Source organism: Poecilia mexicana, unplaced genomic scaffold (assembly GCF_051168715.1).
Source record: "Poecilia mexicana isolate PSO_F unplaced genomic scaffold, ASM5116871v1 scaffold_8, whole genome shotgun sequence".
Taxonomy (NCBI): domain Eukaryota; kingdom Metazoa; phylum Chordata; class Actinopteri; order Cyprinodontiformes; family Poeciliidae; genus Poecilia; species Poecilia mexicana.
The window spans coordinates 8,477,692-8,490,552 of NW_028263377.1; the positions used below are offsets into that span (position 1 = coordinate 8,477,692).

At 36.7% G+C, this 12,861-nt stretch overlaps 1 protein-coding gene across 9 annotated transcripts in view; it reads left to right on the forward strand.

Moving 5' to 3' along the window:
- Nucleotides 1–752: 752 nt before the first annotated feature.
- Nucleotides 753–12,861, forward strand: part of LOC106910668 (interferon-induced very large GTPase 1-like) — a 36,233-nt gene continuing 24,124 nt past the window's right edge. For 4 of the 9 annotated variants that reach the window (XM_088008174.1, XM_088008173.1, XM_088008172.1 and 1 more), the window contains exons 1-3: nucleotides 796–894; nucleotides 10,876–11,008; nucleotides 11,105–11,136. In XM_088008174.1, coding sequence (XP_087864300.1) covers nucleotides 844–894; nucleotides 10,876–11,008; nucleotides 11,105–11,136 — 216 coding nt within the window. In that variant the 5' untranslated portion in view covers nucleotides 796–843. Of the gene's footprint in view, nucleotides 895–2,124; nucleotides 2,286–10,566; nucleotides 10,628–10,757; nucleotides 10,790–10,875; nucleotides 11,009–11,104; nucleotides 11,137–12,861 lie in introns of all 9 variants that reach the window. The other 5 variants (XM_088008169.1, XM_088008170.1, XM_088008175.1 and 2 more) reach the window with 4 other exon arrangements.

Genomic DNA, 12,861 nt, shown 5'->3' on the forward strand with positions numbered 1-12,861 from the left:
CAACATTTACATTCACTCACAGAAAGACACTTGTTTAGTTTTACAAGCATCACAGCATAAAATAAATAAAATCAGCTGTTACAGGATCGTGTTTACATGTTAAGACTTTTACTTTCTTAAGTTTTCATTATGTTAATCAGACTGCAATGCATAAGATGTGTTGATAAGGTCAGAGGTCGTCTGATCCTGCCAGTTGTAACAGAAAATTCCTGTTTTTATCTACACATTACATGCAACACTATGCAAATATAAAAACCCATCGAACCAGGTGCCGCCTACCGTCTCTGAACAAACATGTTAAAGAACTGACTTCTCAAGGGAACGCCCAATTGTGCATACATTGTAAAACATTTAATGGTGGTTTAACTTGAACCTGAAAATCCACCTGCTGCCTTGAAAATGCAATTTAAGACAAGAAAGCTCTTTTGTTTTTATCTCAGCAGTTTTGCCCCTAATTATCCAAAACAAATCTGCAAACCTTTGTCAGAATAAAAAGAACTTGTACATCCTTATCCCTCTGACACAAAACTACTTTTCCCTTTTAAATTATAATGTAAAACTTTCCCCTTTTACATTATAATGCCCATTTTTATGCTTTTATTCTGCCACTGTTTCAGCCAACTAGCTGAATGTGTCTATATATTTCTTGTAGAAACATGTAGCTTACATGTCGAGTTCAAGGTAAAGACCCATTTCTCTTTCACTTTTGATTTCCTCGTTTTTTCCAAAGCAGAGTTTTTCAGCCAATGAGAATGAGAGACGGCAGGAGGAGTCTGTTAGAACAAGAGACATTAAAAACAAGAATCTCTCTGGGGGGGTTTCAGTTTACAAAGAAATCGGTACATGTACTGCTGTGCCAACAAAGATTCGCTAAGCCAGTTAAACAAAAGCAAGGTAAGAAAAACTTTTATGACTTTTGACGCAAACATAAATTACATTTTGTCTTGTATTTCTTCTATTTAAATAATTTATTCACATAAATGTGAAAAAAACTTAACAGGTTAAATAAGGTGTGGCAGGAAATATCTGTAAATGTCTTTTCTTATGTATTATAATGTTTTTGTTTTATAATCTGTACTCTGATAATAGAAAACTCTGTTACAAAGCCACAACCCACCATCAGCCTTTTATAGCATTTTAAATCGTAACGTTCAAGTTTGAAAATGACCTTTAATCTTTGCCACACCCATGCCACACTTCCTCTTGGCATACTGAATAAATATAAAAATGGCTTATTTTAATCTTCCATATACAGACATTTACAGTGCAATAGGTGATGAATCTATTTCAATCAAAACATAATATTTTAAAAGATGAATATAATTTGTTAAAAAAAGTTTTTTGTAACAGTGATGCATTGTAAACCTTGAAATTTGCATAGTACTGTGATGTAAAATGAAAGCAGATGGGACAGAGAATTATTTAACATCAATAAAAGGATAAATAAAATGAAATTTGTAACCTGTTACAAATAATAAAAAACACCCTGAAAAGTGTAAAATCATTAGAACTTTTTGCTTTTTATATGTAAATATATACTGTATGTAGCATGCTTCCTCTTTTTGAACTAGCCTCAACTTAACTTTTGTCTGTTTTCCTCACGTATATATACTGTATTTACACACACACACACACACACACACACACACACACACACACACACACACACACACACACACACACATATATATACATATATAGAGATACATATATAGAGATACATATATATATATATATATATATATATATATATATATATATATATATATATATATATATATATATATATATATGTATATATATATATATATACACATATATAGAGGCAGGACAACCAGTCTGACATTATCAGTTCTTGAAAGTGTTTGGCTCATCTCCAGTTGCACCAACATCAGTGGTGAGCAGGTTACTAATCTGTTCATCCAAAAGGAGGAGCTGAGCCATGCCTTCATCCTCCAATACTTTCAGTTTCTCACTTCTAACAAAATCAACAATCAAATCGTACAGACCTGCTTCACTTAAATCATGAACACCAATGTCACCTCCATCATTAATTGAAGTCACAACTGTCTGCAGCTGCTCTGTACTAAATGTAACAAGTTTTTTCTCTATCTTGAATATCAGTGCTCGCTGTGGATGATTGGTAGCCAGAGTTTACGACTCACTTCAGCTGGACCTCATCGATTCAGACCTGCAAGCAGCTACTCCAGATACAGACATTCCCTTGCAGCCAACACAGACAGCGGGAGGCTCCACTGACATACCACCGACAGCAAGTGAAACTGGTAAGAAGAGTCCCTCTACTAGTGTAGGAGACCAGATTATGAGGTTAAATAATGTTGTAGCTTTGTTTCCATGCAGAGAGTTTAAGCTTCATGGTGGACAAATCTCTTTTGGTTCTGTTGTGTCATAAAAATAAGATTTATGTAAACATAAGATTAATCTTAACAAAATTCCTCGAGTGATTTGAGTACCTTGATTATAAAAATTCTACATTAATTTATATTTTATTAATTACCGCACCGTGTTCCAGCCTGAATATTACTAGCGTTGCGCGTAGCTCTCACTTCTGCCTCTGAGTTGTTGATGAAAGCTAAGTGTTAGCTGCATAATGTCCAATTTTCAATTTTGACCCATGTTGATTTTATTGATTGATGATAAAGCCTGGGTTTTGATCGTTTTTGGCAGGGCCGTGCAGAGACCACTAAAGGGGCAGGTGCTCAAAAAAAGGGCACATCTAACCGCCTTCTAGGACAGAATATTAAAGCCTCTCAGCTTTCAGAGTTTAATAAACAATGATAAATTACAAAATTGTGACATATACAATCAAAGCTAACGAACATCTCTATATAAAGCATACAACTATGCATATGTAAGATATTTTATTCGTAATTTCTTTCTGCAGGTCTGTTTTGTTATAAGAAAGTATTGCCATATTCAAACCCGCAATTTAGCAGGTTATGTAAATCAGAGCTAGACCACCAGACATATTTTGTCTTTACAGAATTACACTATTAAAAATATAAACAAGGGCACAATGCAACCTTTTGGTGAACTGTAATCTATAAAAAGAGCTGCCTGTTTGCTACACTTGCAGTGGAGATGAAGATGGTCCATTCAGGAAAGCAGAGCTGCATCAAACTTTAATGTGGAACTGCAGAAAAAAGACAAAACACAAAAGCAAAAATTGAATTGATAAGGCATGTCACCATGAGAAAAGTCTACTGAGTTTTGCTTAAAAAAAACTTGTTTTAAAATTAAAATCACACATTTGTCTCATAAAGTGAAGAAATTATTTGCAAAACAAATTTATTTGCGCATGTAATAAATCTTTTCTTGCTATTCTAAGTTTTTATTTGTGACTCAAAGTTTTGCTTGTGATTCTCACATGATGTTGTGGGCAGGGCCCAAAATCACAACAAAAGATTTCTGAGTGTAAATAAATGTTTGGCAAATAACTTTTTAAGTTCACAAGAATAAAAATGTATTTAATTTTTAAAAAAAAGTTTTTAAACAAAACATTTTGTTTTAAAAAAAAATGAAATCATTACAAATCCAAAAGTTTTGATTACAGTTTAATTTTACTTACTTAATTGAGGTTAGTTTTTTTTATTGAATAATTGGGGGGGGAAATAACTTCATACTCTGTGAACCAGACCCTAAACTTACTTAAAGTCTGGGTTGAGTTTTTTCCCCTTCATTAATGACACTTTTATTACATACATTATATCTATCATGGTAATTCAGGGTGAGTTATTTTTATTTCTAAATTAATATCCTTGTTGGTCTTTTATTTAAGTGCTTTTCTCCTTCAAGATACATTTACCTAACGCCAGAATAAATGCAATGTACATTATGCAACAAAGGAAGTTAGAAAACATGTATCCAAGGAGCAAAAGGGGCAGGTGCTCAAACACCCCTAGCTCCCCCCCCCTCCTCTGCACGTGGCTGGTTTTTGGACCAATAAGCATCCTTAAAATGTTTAGAGTACAGCAACCTTTCTCCTCTGGGAGCTGCTGGTTCAAATCGAACGGCGGGAAGAGCGCTGAGGAGTATTTATGGAGGTGAAGCGAATAGACTGAACACGGCGGGCGGCTGAGTAGTTGATGCTTACAGTGTAAGTGTAGCCTTACGGACGAACCGCACAACAAATTTCATATCTTCCCGGTCTCAACAAACGAGTGGTGGAAATCATTGCAGTGGTACATGGCTGGTAGATGAGTTTGAGTGTGACAAACGAAGGTGCCGTAAATATCCCGTATTGCTCCCCCCCATTCTTTCGTTCCCTTGTCTACCGGTCTCTGGACTTACGTTCATCTGTCCCCTGGTCTATTTCCTCCCCTCCACCCCCATCTTACATTCGTTCATTTGGTCCCTTGTTCCCCACCATCCCAAGACCCCCACTCCAGGTGCCATTTCCCATATCAGGTATGGGGCAAGGTGAGAGTTTATCTATTAAACTCACTGAAGATGAATACATAAACTAAAAGCTGGAGTATAGACATTTTTTATAAGCGTATTTGTGAGCCTGCCTCTTTATTATTAAATTAAATATAATTTCAGATCTTTGTATAACTTTTCTTCAGGTTAACTTAGAAAGTGAGAGTATTGTTACAGGTTAATTTTCTAAACTACAGAAAAAGTAACTGGTCGGGATGCTCAAATATGAAAAACTGGACTGATATTGATATCCGATAGCAACACTGGTGTTATGGAAGATTTAGCAATATTTTGTTTTATAACTTTTTTTATCCGATCACTCGATTAATTGTAAGAATAATCGATAGATTACTCGACTACTATTCGTTTACAACAGCCCTAAAACAAATAGATGAAGAATTATAGGAAGGTTTTACTGAAACAGGAAATTCACACAATCTTTAAGATAATGAAGCCTTTTGCATTCAAATAAATGTTACCTAATAAATGTGATGAACTTAAGATGTTCCTGCGCTCACATACCAGAGATAAAATAGCATTAAGCTTTTGATTTAAGTAACGCAAAGCAACAAGAGGAGTGCAGAGCAATTTCTGTACAGAATAATGGGACTTAAACAGCATGTCCTTTTTGAGACAGAGCAACCTGGTGCAGATTTTAGTTATGATAAAAAACTTGTATAGGATACATTTCTACACACACTGTACCGTGAGTTACATGAAACTCTTGGTACAGGCCAGTCATCTAGAGCTTTTCCCAGCTCTAGTTGAGGTACCAAGTGGGTTAATTGCTGTCATTAGAATCCCAAATCAGAATCCCACCAAAGAATATCTCTACTTTAGCAAAAGAACAGTTCTAGGAACTTTAGTGCAGGTCATAGATGTGAATCTAGGTCAGAACAACCAAAATTAGTAATTCTCCTGTGATTTCATACATGGCATAGTAAATATCAGAAAGCATTGAGATACAAGATGACATATCTGAGATCCTCCTGTTGATTTGTTTCACTTGGTGGAGGATGAACAGAAATTAGTCAGGGATGTTGTATATGGAGTCTGAAGTCTTTGCTAAGCATGACTCTGACATTGGCTGCATTAAAAATTTTCAGTTGAAAAGAACGAGACACCTGTCCAGATGCCCCAAAATGCAATTCCAAAGCCCCTGTATTAGGAGGTGAAAGAATATGTACAAAATCTTCTTGACCATGATTGGACTAAGAAATTCACCTCACCATATTCGTCCCCTGTTGTCTGTGGAGACCATCAAGGTTTTGTTGATAAGAGTTCAAGACACATGACTGCATTCAGCACACCCTGGGGCTTGTATGAGTGATCCGCTCCCATTTGGCCTTACTAATGTAACGTAGTTGGAATGGAGCTGTACTCTCTGACAGTGGTGTCAGAGAGAAGGATCCTGTCCAAGATGCGGGCCATCTTTGACAACAAGTCTCATCCACTTCATGACGTTCTGGCAGGATACAGGAACCCCTCCAGCCAGAGACTCATTTTGCCGAGGACTACGAGATGGTGATATTTTCACTGGCATTGTTGAAAGTGGAGAGAAGCCGGAAGCCACGTATGATTGCGGTAGCACAAAGACAGAAAAGTTTGGAACTGAACTTTTAATGATGAATGCAACTTAAATTAGAACATGGCAATGATAGATTAAGAAAGAAGTAACTGGAATAGTGTGGATTGTAGTGAAGAGGAAGGGATGAATGGTCAAAATGACGAAAAAGAGTGGGAAAATGTGGGGAAGGGTGGTAAGAAGCAGTGAACCGCTGAAAGAAAGAGAAAAAAGCGAATTGAGGAAAGTACAGAAGACACTGATAGTGAAGGCATTGAGGAAAGAGCAGAAGAACCAAAAAATCCAATTATGAATATTATAGTAAGATTTGATAAAGGAGAAGGGGTAAAGAAGATTGATCCACTTAAGTCAACAAAAGCACTTAAAGCGCATGTTGGAGAAATTAAACATGCTAAAATACTGAGAGACGGAAATCGATAGCTCCTGGTTGGATGAGCAAAGATACACCTTATTTTAATAAATTAAAGACAAGAATACACTTTTTCTATAAAACATTCTACACAGGAATAATAAATCAGATTTGCTCTCGCAATTCTCCAAAGACGTCTTTGGACGTCTTTGCTTTTCTTTCTTTCATCCTTCTTCTTTTCCATTTATGTCAGGTAAATTAATGTATGTCTCTGTTCTGCAGTTTTCTGTTGTAATTTTATGCGTTGTCTTTATTGAAGAATTGAGGGGTGGATATACTCTTAAATATACAGTATAAGTAAAAGAAATAACGCACAGAGACGTAGTTCTTGCTGCTAGGCCATAGACGAGCTGGAGATTTATTACACTACCACGGATACCTCGTTACAGTTTCTTCAGTTCAATACTCAAAAATCTTCCATAGCCTCAACACAAAAAAAATCTCCCTGTCATTCTAAGACCTCGTTCCCTTTATACATTTCCATCTTCATTGGTGTGTGTTGGAAAGTTTCAACCAGTGGCGTGCTACTGTTGTTTTGCAGAAAGATTCTGGCACGCTTTATACTGAGTGTGTATTGGGCGACCTTTAAAATATTTTGGACCTCACAAACTCAACATCTGCTCCATTTCAGAATTGCTGAATAGGACAATTTATCTCAAATTGTTGATTTTATCTTGCACAAACAGACATCCTTTCCAGTAAATTCTGGCTCCATTTGCGCTTTGCTTGCAAATGGAAGGCAGTGAGTCGGTCAGGTTGACCTAGTGCGAAGCCAAGTCCTTTCAGAAAAACAATTCCCTTAAATAGTATTTCCACTCTTACATCTTCTATTGGATTAAATTGCAATTCTGTGACGTCAACACGCATTGTTGTTTTTGTGTGGCTACACGCGGCCCGCCGGGAGAACCTGGGATCGAAGAAGATTGAGTAAAAGAGTTTTCTTAAGAAATATTATAACCTAAAATCTTCTTCAACACTAGCAACAGTGAGGCTAGCATAACTGACCCACTGCTCACTTGTTCAATGTTTTAAGTTAATTTTTTTTCCTCACCTGTTAAATCTGAAGCCCTTGTTATCTAATTCATAGGGTTGAATTAACTGCTAAATATTGCGTCCATTTTTCAGATTGTTTGCTTAACTGTGGTATTTTCCTGACCACCCATAATGTTGACTCAATGGACAGCAAAGGCGCATGTGTGGCGCACGATAAGTCACGTAATGCCCAGTCCAGTGATTTATATCCATCCATATCATTGCTGCTGCCTCGCGCTCTGTCCTTCTCTCATACTTTCCACTACTTAGTGGGTGTCAGGTTACATTGTGTTGCATTCAATGTTATCGGAAAAAAGAGATTCATGCGCTTAATGTCCGACTTTCCATAACTATTTATTGAATTCATAATTGCCAGCTGGGGTGGCAACAGGGGTGGCAAGGCTCTCATTTGGGGTGGCAACTGCCACCACATGCCACCCCAGTAGATCCGCCCCTGCTGTAAAGGAATTATTACAGGAGTGCCTTTCAGTGTAAAGATGAAAGATTTAGTTGGGAATTTAAAAGAAAGAAATAGGGAAGTAAAAGGAGCACGAAGACTGACAAAGGGTCCAGAGAAAGTTGAAACAAAAATTGTGTTGGTGGCGTTTGAAACAAAAGAAGTGCCAAAGGAGGTTTTCTTTGGTTTGATAAGACTTAGTGTCAGGAAATTTGTGCCTAAACCAGTGAGATGTTTCAACTGTCAGGAATTTGGCTATGTTGCAAAAAATGTGTAAAGGAAAAAGGAGATGTGCCCGATGTTCTGGAGACCATGAATATGGAAAATGTGGAGTTGGAGTTAAACCAAAGTGCTGTACACTGTTAAAAAAAATAAATAAATAAAGTCCGGAGATTTCAAGGTAAAAAAATGGTAAAATACCAAGAGTTTCTGACTGTAATATCCAAAACATTTAATTACCGCATAAAGTACATGGAATTACCGTAAGTCAACACTGAAAAAAAAGGAAGAAAAAAAGGTAAATTTATAGTAAAAAAAATGGTAAAATAGTTATGGTTGCTGACTGTAATATAAAAAACACTTAATTACCGTAGAATATATGGAAGTACAATAATTCAGTAATCATATATTTCAAGTGATTTTGACAGTCATGAAATGTAGAAAACACAGAAATCTATTGTAAAAATCTAAGTAATTGTAAAATTCATAGTAAAATATTGTGATATTGCCAGCAGCTAATTACCCTAAAATTAACAGTACTAATCGGCCAAAATTACAAATTTTGCTGATGTTTATGAACCAGACTGCAAAAGTAATTTACAAAGAATAGAATGCTGGTGTGATATTTTGGTTTCTTAATTACATTTATAATGCCTTTGATATCTCAAAGGTAGACCAGGTATCAAATTGGCGATCCACCGATTGCAGGGCAAACTTCTACAGCCGATGCCACCATCATTTATGAGAGAGTTTGATTAAATTATGTATTTGGGATTATTTAATTTTATTCCGACAATAGATTTGTCATACATTAATAGAAGATATTCTGACCTTTCCTCATATCCCACCTTTGTCACAGGGAAGCCAAGCGCTACATACGCTTCGTCATATTTTCTCAACTTAGCTTTCCAGTGACCTTTGTTTGTCTCATTATCTTCGTCTCTCTTCGCCTATCTTTTCATGCCTGTTAAATATTTTTCCATGATGTCTCTTCAGTGCATTTTATATCACTTCTTAAGCGCTGTGTGGCTTGCTCTGTGAAAAAACCCTACTCCACACGCTCAGTCTGACAATAACGGCACCATTGACCCTACGGTAATAGATGTGCAATTACACTTTATTCTATACCATTTTACTTTCAAAATGTGAATAAGAAAATTCAGAACTGGGTTACAGCCCCCCCCCCCCCCCCCCCCCACAGGCATCGCATTGTGCCCCTCTAGAGGGGCATGCCCCACTATTTGAGAAGGACAGTCTTAAACATACAAATTATGAATGTTTTCAAAATGTCTTTAAAATGAAAGGACTACTTTACCAGCATAACTACTGTGCCTGTTTGAGCATCTTAAGATTTTTCTGATCGCTAATTTGATATCCTGGCCTAACTGACAACATTTACAGCCTATTTACCAAACACTGATATGGAACAATTAGGCTTTGACTTTTTAGTAAATGTCAAAAGTTACAAATTTAAAAAATAAGCTTTAAAAGTGGAAATTCGGAGTAATTTTGCAATGAAATAACATCAACTGTTATACAAATCAGATGATACATTTTCTCTTTAATGTATTTTATGCAAGAAAAAAAAACAAACATAGTGGTTACGTTACAATCAAATAAGTAAATAACATCAAAAGTGTTAATGTAAATATACAGTTATCCCTCATACTTTGCGGGGGTTGCGTTCTGAAAATAACCCGCAATAAGCGAAATCCGTGAAGTAGAGTTACCTTTATTTTTTACAATTATTATGTAGCATAATTAAATACTCTACATTGAAACCAAAGCACAAAACCTGTTTTCAGGTCAGCAGATGTGCGAGTTCATCAATCGGGCCTTAATGTGATCCGGAGTCATGTCATTAAAGCGTCTCCTCCAAGCTGCTATGCGAGATTCAGCTGTATCTACGGCAGAGCGATGGATCTCATCATTCTGGCCAGTTTTTTTCCAGCAGGCCTTCAAAGTTTCAATTTCCATCTCTTGAAAGGCCAATCTGTATTACTTATATTTAAATAACGCAACGTTATTGGCACACAGGCAGAGAAGAACCGCTGAGACTGTTTAGCCAATCAGGATGCAGAACACAATGCACTGTGGAAAAAAACTGCACACAAAAAAAATCTGCAAAGCAGCGAAACCGCGGAAGGTGAACTGTGTTATAGCGAGGGATCACTGTATATAATACAAGATTAAACTAATGTCAGTTTAGCAATTCAGTTCATCCATCAGAGGGATGAAGCTCTGATGGAATCTGGTTGTCCTGCATTTGAAGCTGCTCAATGTTTTCCCAGAAGGCAGCAGGGAGAACACACTATGCTAGTTTATCACTACTTTGATATCCTGGCCTGATTGACAACATTTACAGCCTTTTTACCAAACACTGATATGGAACCATTAGGCTGACCGCTCTACATTTTCTTTAAGGAAACCACTGAGAAAGAAGACTCAGAGGTGAAAGATGTCAGAGGAGACAAATCCACGAATGGTAAATTTACTTGTATGGCGACTTCTCCACTGCACACACACACACACACACACACACACACACACACACACTTGCATGCACTTTTTAAAATCAACATTGTGTAATCACTTTTTCTACTATCTCCCACCAGGGCATGAGAAAAAGGGTGAAGCTGAGACTGGAGTAAATTTCTTTGACTTTTTAGTAAATTAAAATGTCAAAAGTTACAAATTTTTTCTCATAGTAATATTCATGCAATTCTTGTAAAGACGAAGCATGATGGTGTGAAAGACTCAGAGGCCAATGACAACGACAAAGGAGAAAAGACTGATTCATCTGAGCCGAGTCAGGAAAGCAAGAGTTTTCAAAGTCCTCCATCTACAGCGCCTCCCACCAAGACTGGTATGTCATCCCATGTTATGCAGTTACTTGTTGTATGATTGGTGTTTTGTTTTCAATGACATTTAACTAATCTGGAGACCTTTCAATGTCTTATAGGTACCCTTGCTATGGATAGGAACAGAGACAAGGTTGGATATACTTATTTCTAAGAATTTCTAGACTGTAAATTTTGCTTTGTTGTGTTTGCTGTTTTAAATCTGGTATTATTTGCAGCCATTATTAAATTCTTCCAAGAAAGCCAAAAAATGCTCTCAAAAGAGACTAAATGGTGCTTAAAAGATTTGGACTGCAGAACCAATCTCAAACATAGTGGTCACCAGCAGAACATTTTTCAAATGGGTCAACTTTAAACCAGACAAATTACATTTCAGAGATCGATTTAGCTAATGCTGTCAGAACCTGGATTATTTTGAGGTTTGATTCTCGTTTCATTATTATCCTGTATTCCTTAGTGTTTGATTATATCAGCTTTGTTTCCTCTTCATATTTGTTCAATGCTTTAGACACAAAGACAGTTTATCATCATTCAATTGTACGTTTAAAAATATACAAATGGAAATACATTTATTTGCAAGGCTCCAATAATATTATGTAAAATTCAGCTTCTATTTAAAGCAAAACTCACAAATACACTCAAGGGGGATACGTCACCGGCATCAGGTAAAATGTGTTTCACCAGTTAATTTGAGAAGTAAATTAATAGCCAACCACTCAATATGAAATTTTGTTGAGTTTTAGCAACAATGATTTATTACAAAAACCAGAAGCTAGGAAATAATAATAGTTATCCTGATAAATAGATCAGTAACCAAAAATCCCTCAAAATTAAGGTTAGTTTAATTTAATTCACTCAGTTCATGTCAGCATAGAAACCCAAAAGTTTAAATGTCCAAATATTCCCGTTCTTTTTGTTAATGCAAATATTGTCCACAAAAGAGTTCCATATCCTGGGAGAATTTCTCCACTTTAATCCAAAGTCCCAATCCAAAAAGAAAAATCCAAAGCGTCAAAACGTCCCCCAAAAAAATAATAAAAAAGTGGTACCACCAAAAATCCCCAAAAAGAGAAATAAAGTCCAGATCTCACTGGGAATGGCTTTCTTTCCCCCCCGGTGGCGTCTTCCTGCACCTGGCGGCGTTTCCTGGGCACAAGCTCCAATCCAGCTCCTAAAGCGCACGATCCGCGGCGCTGGGGCGAACTTTGATTGCCGTTTTATCTCTTTTCTTTGATTTATTACTTGTTCTAAACGTTCAGTCAATTCAAGTCGCCCGGTGCCCGGACCTGACGGTGAGCGTCTTCCTCTCTGATTGCGCCGCTGCGCGCCGACGCACACGCCCCTTTTTATACACTAATCTCAGCCACACCTAAAAATCAGCATAACCTGCCCAAAAATAAGCATTAAAAGTGGAAATTCGGAGTAATTTTGCAATGAAATAACATCAACTGTTATACAAATCAGATGATACATTTTCTCTTTAATGTATTTTATGCAGGAAAAAAAAAACAAACATAGTGGTTACGTTACAATCAAATAAGTAAATAACATCAAAAGTGTTAATGTAAATATACAGTTATCCCTCATACTTTGCGGGGGTTGCGTTCTGAAAATAACCCGCAATAAGCGAAATCCGTGAAGTAGAGTTACCTTTATTTTTTACAATTATTATGTAGCATAATTAAATACTCTACATTGAAACCAAAGCACAAAACCTGTTTTCAGGTCAGCAGATGTGCGAGTTCATCAATCGGGCCTTAATGTGATCCGGAGTCATGTCATTAAAGCGTCTCCTCCAAGCTGCTATGCGAGATTCAGCTGTATCTACGGCAGAGCGATGGATCTCATCATTCTGGCC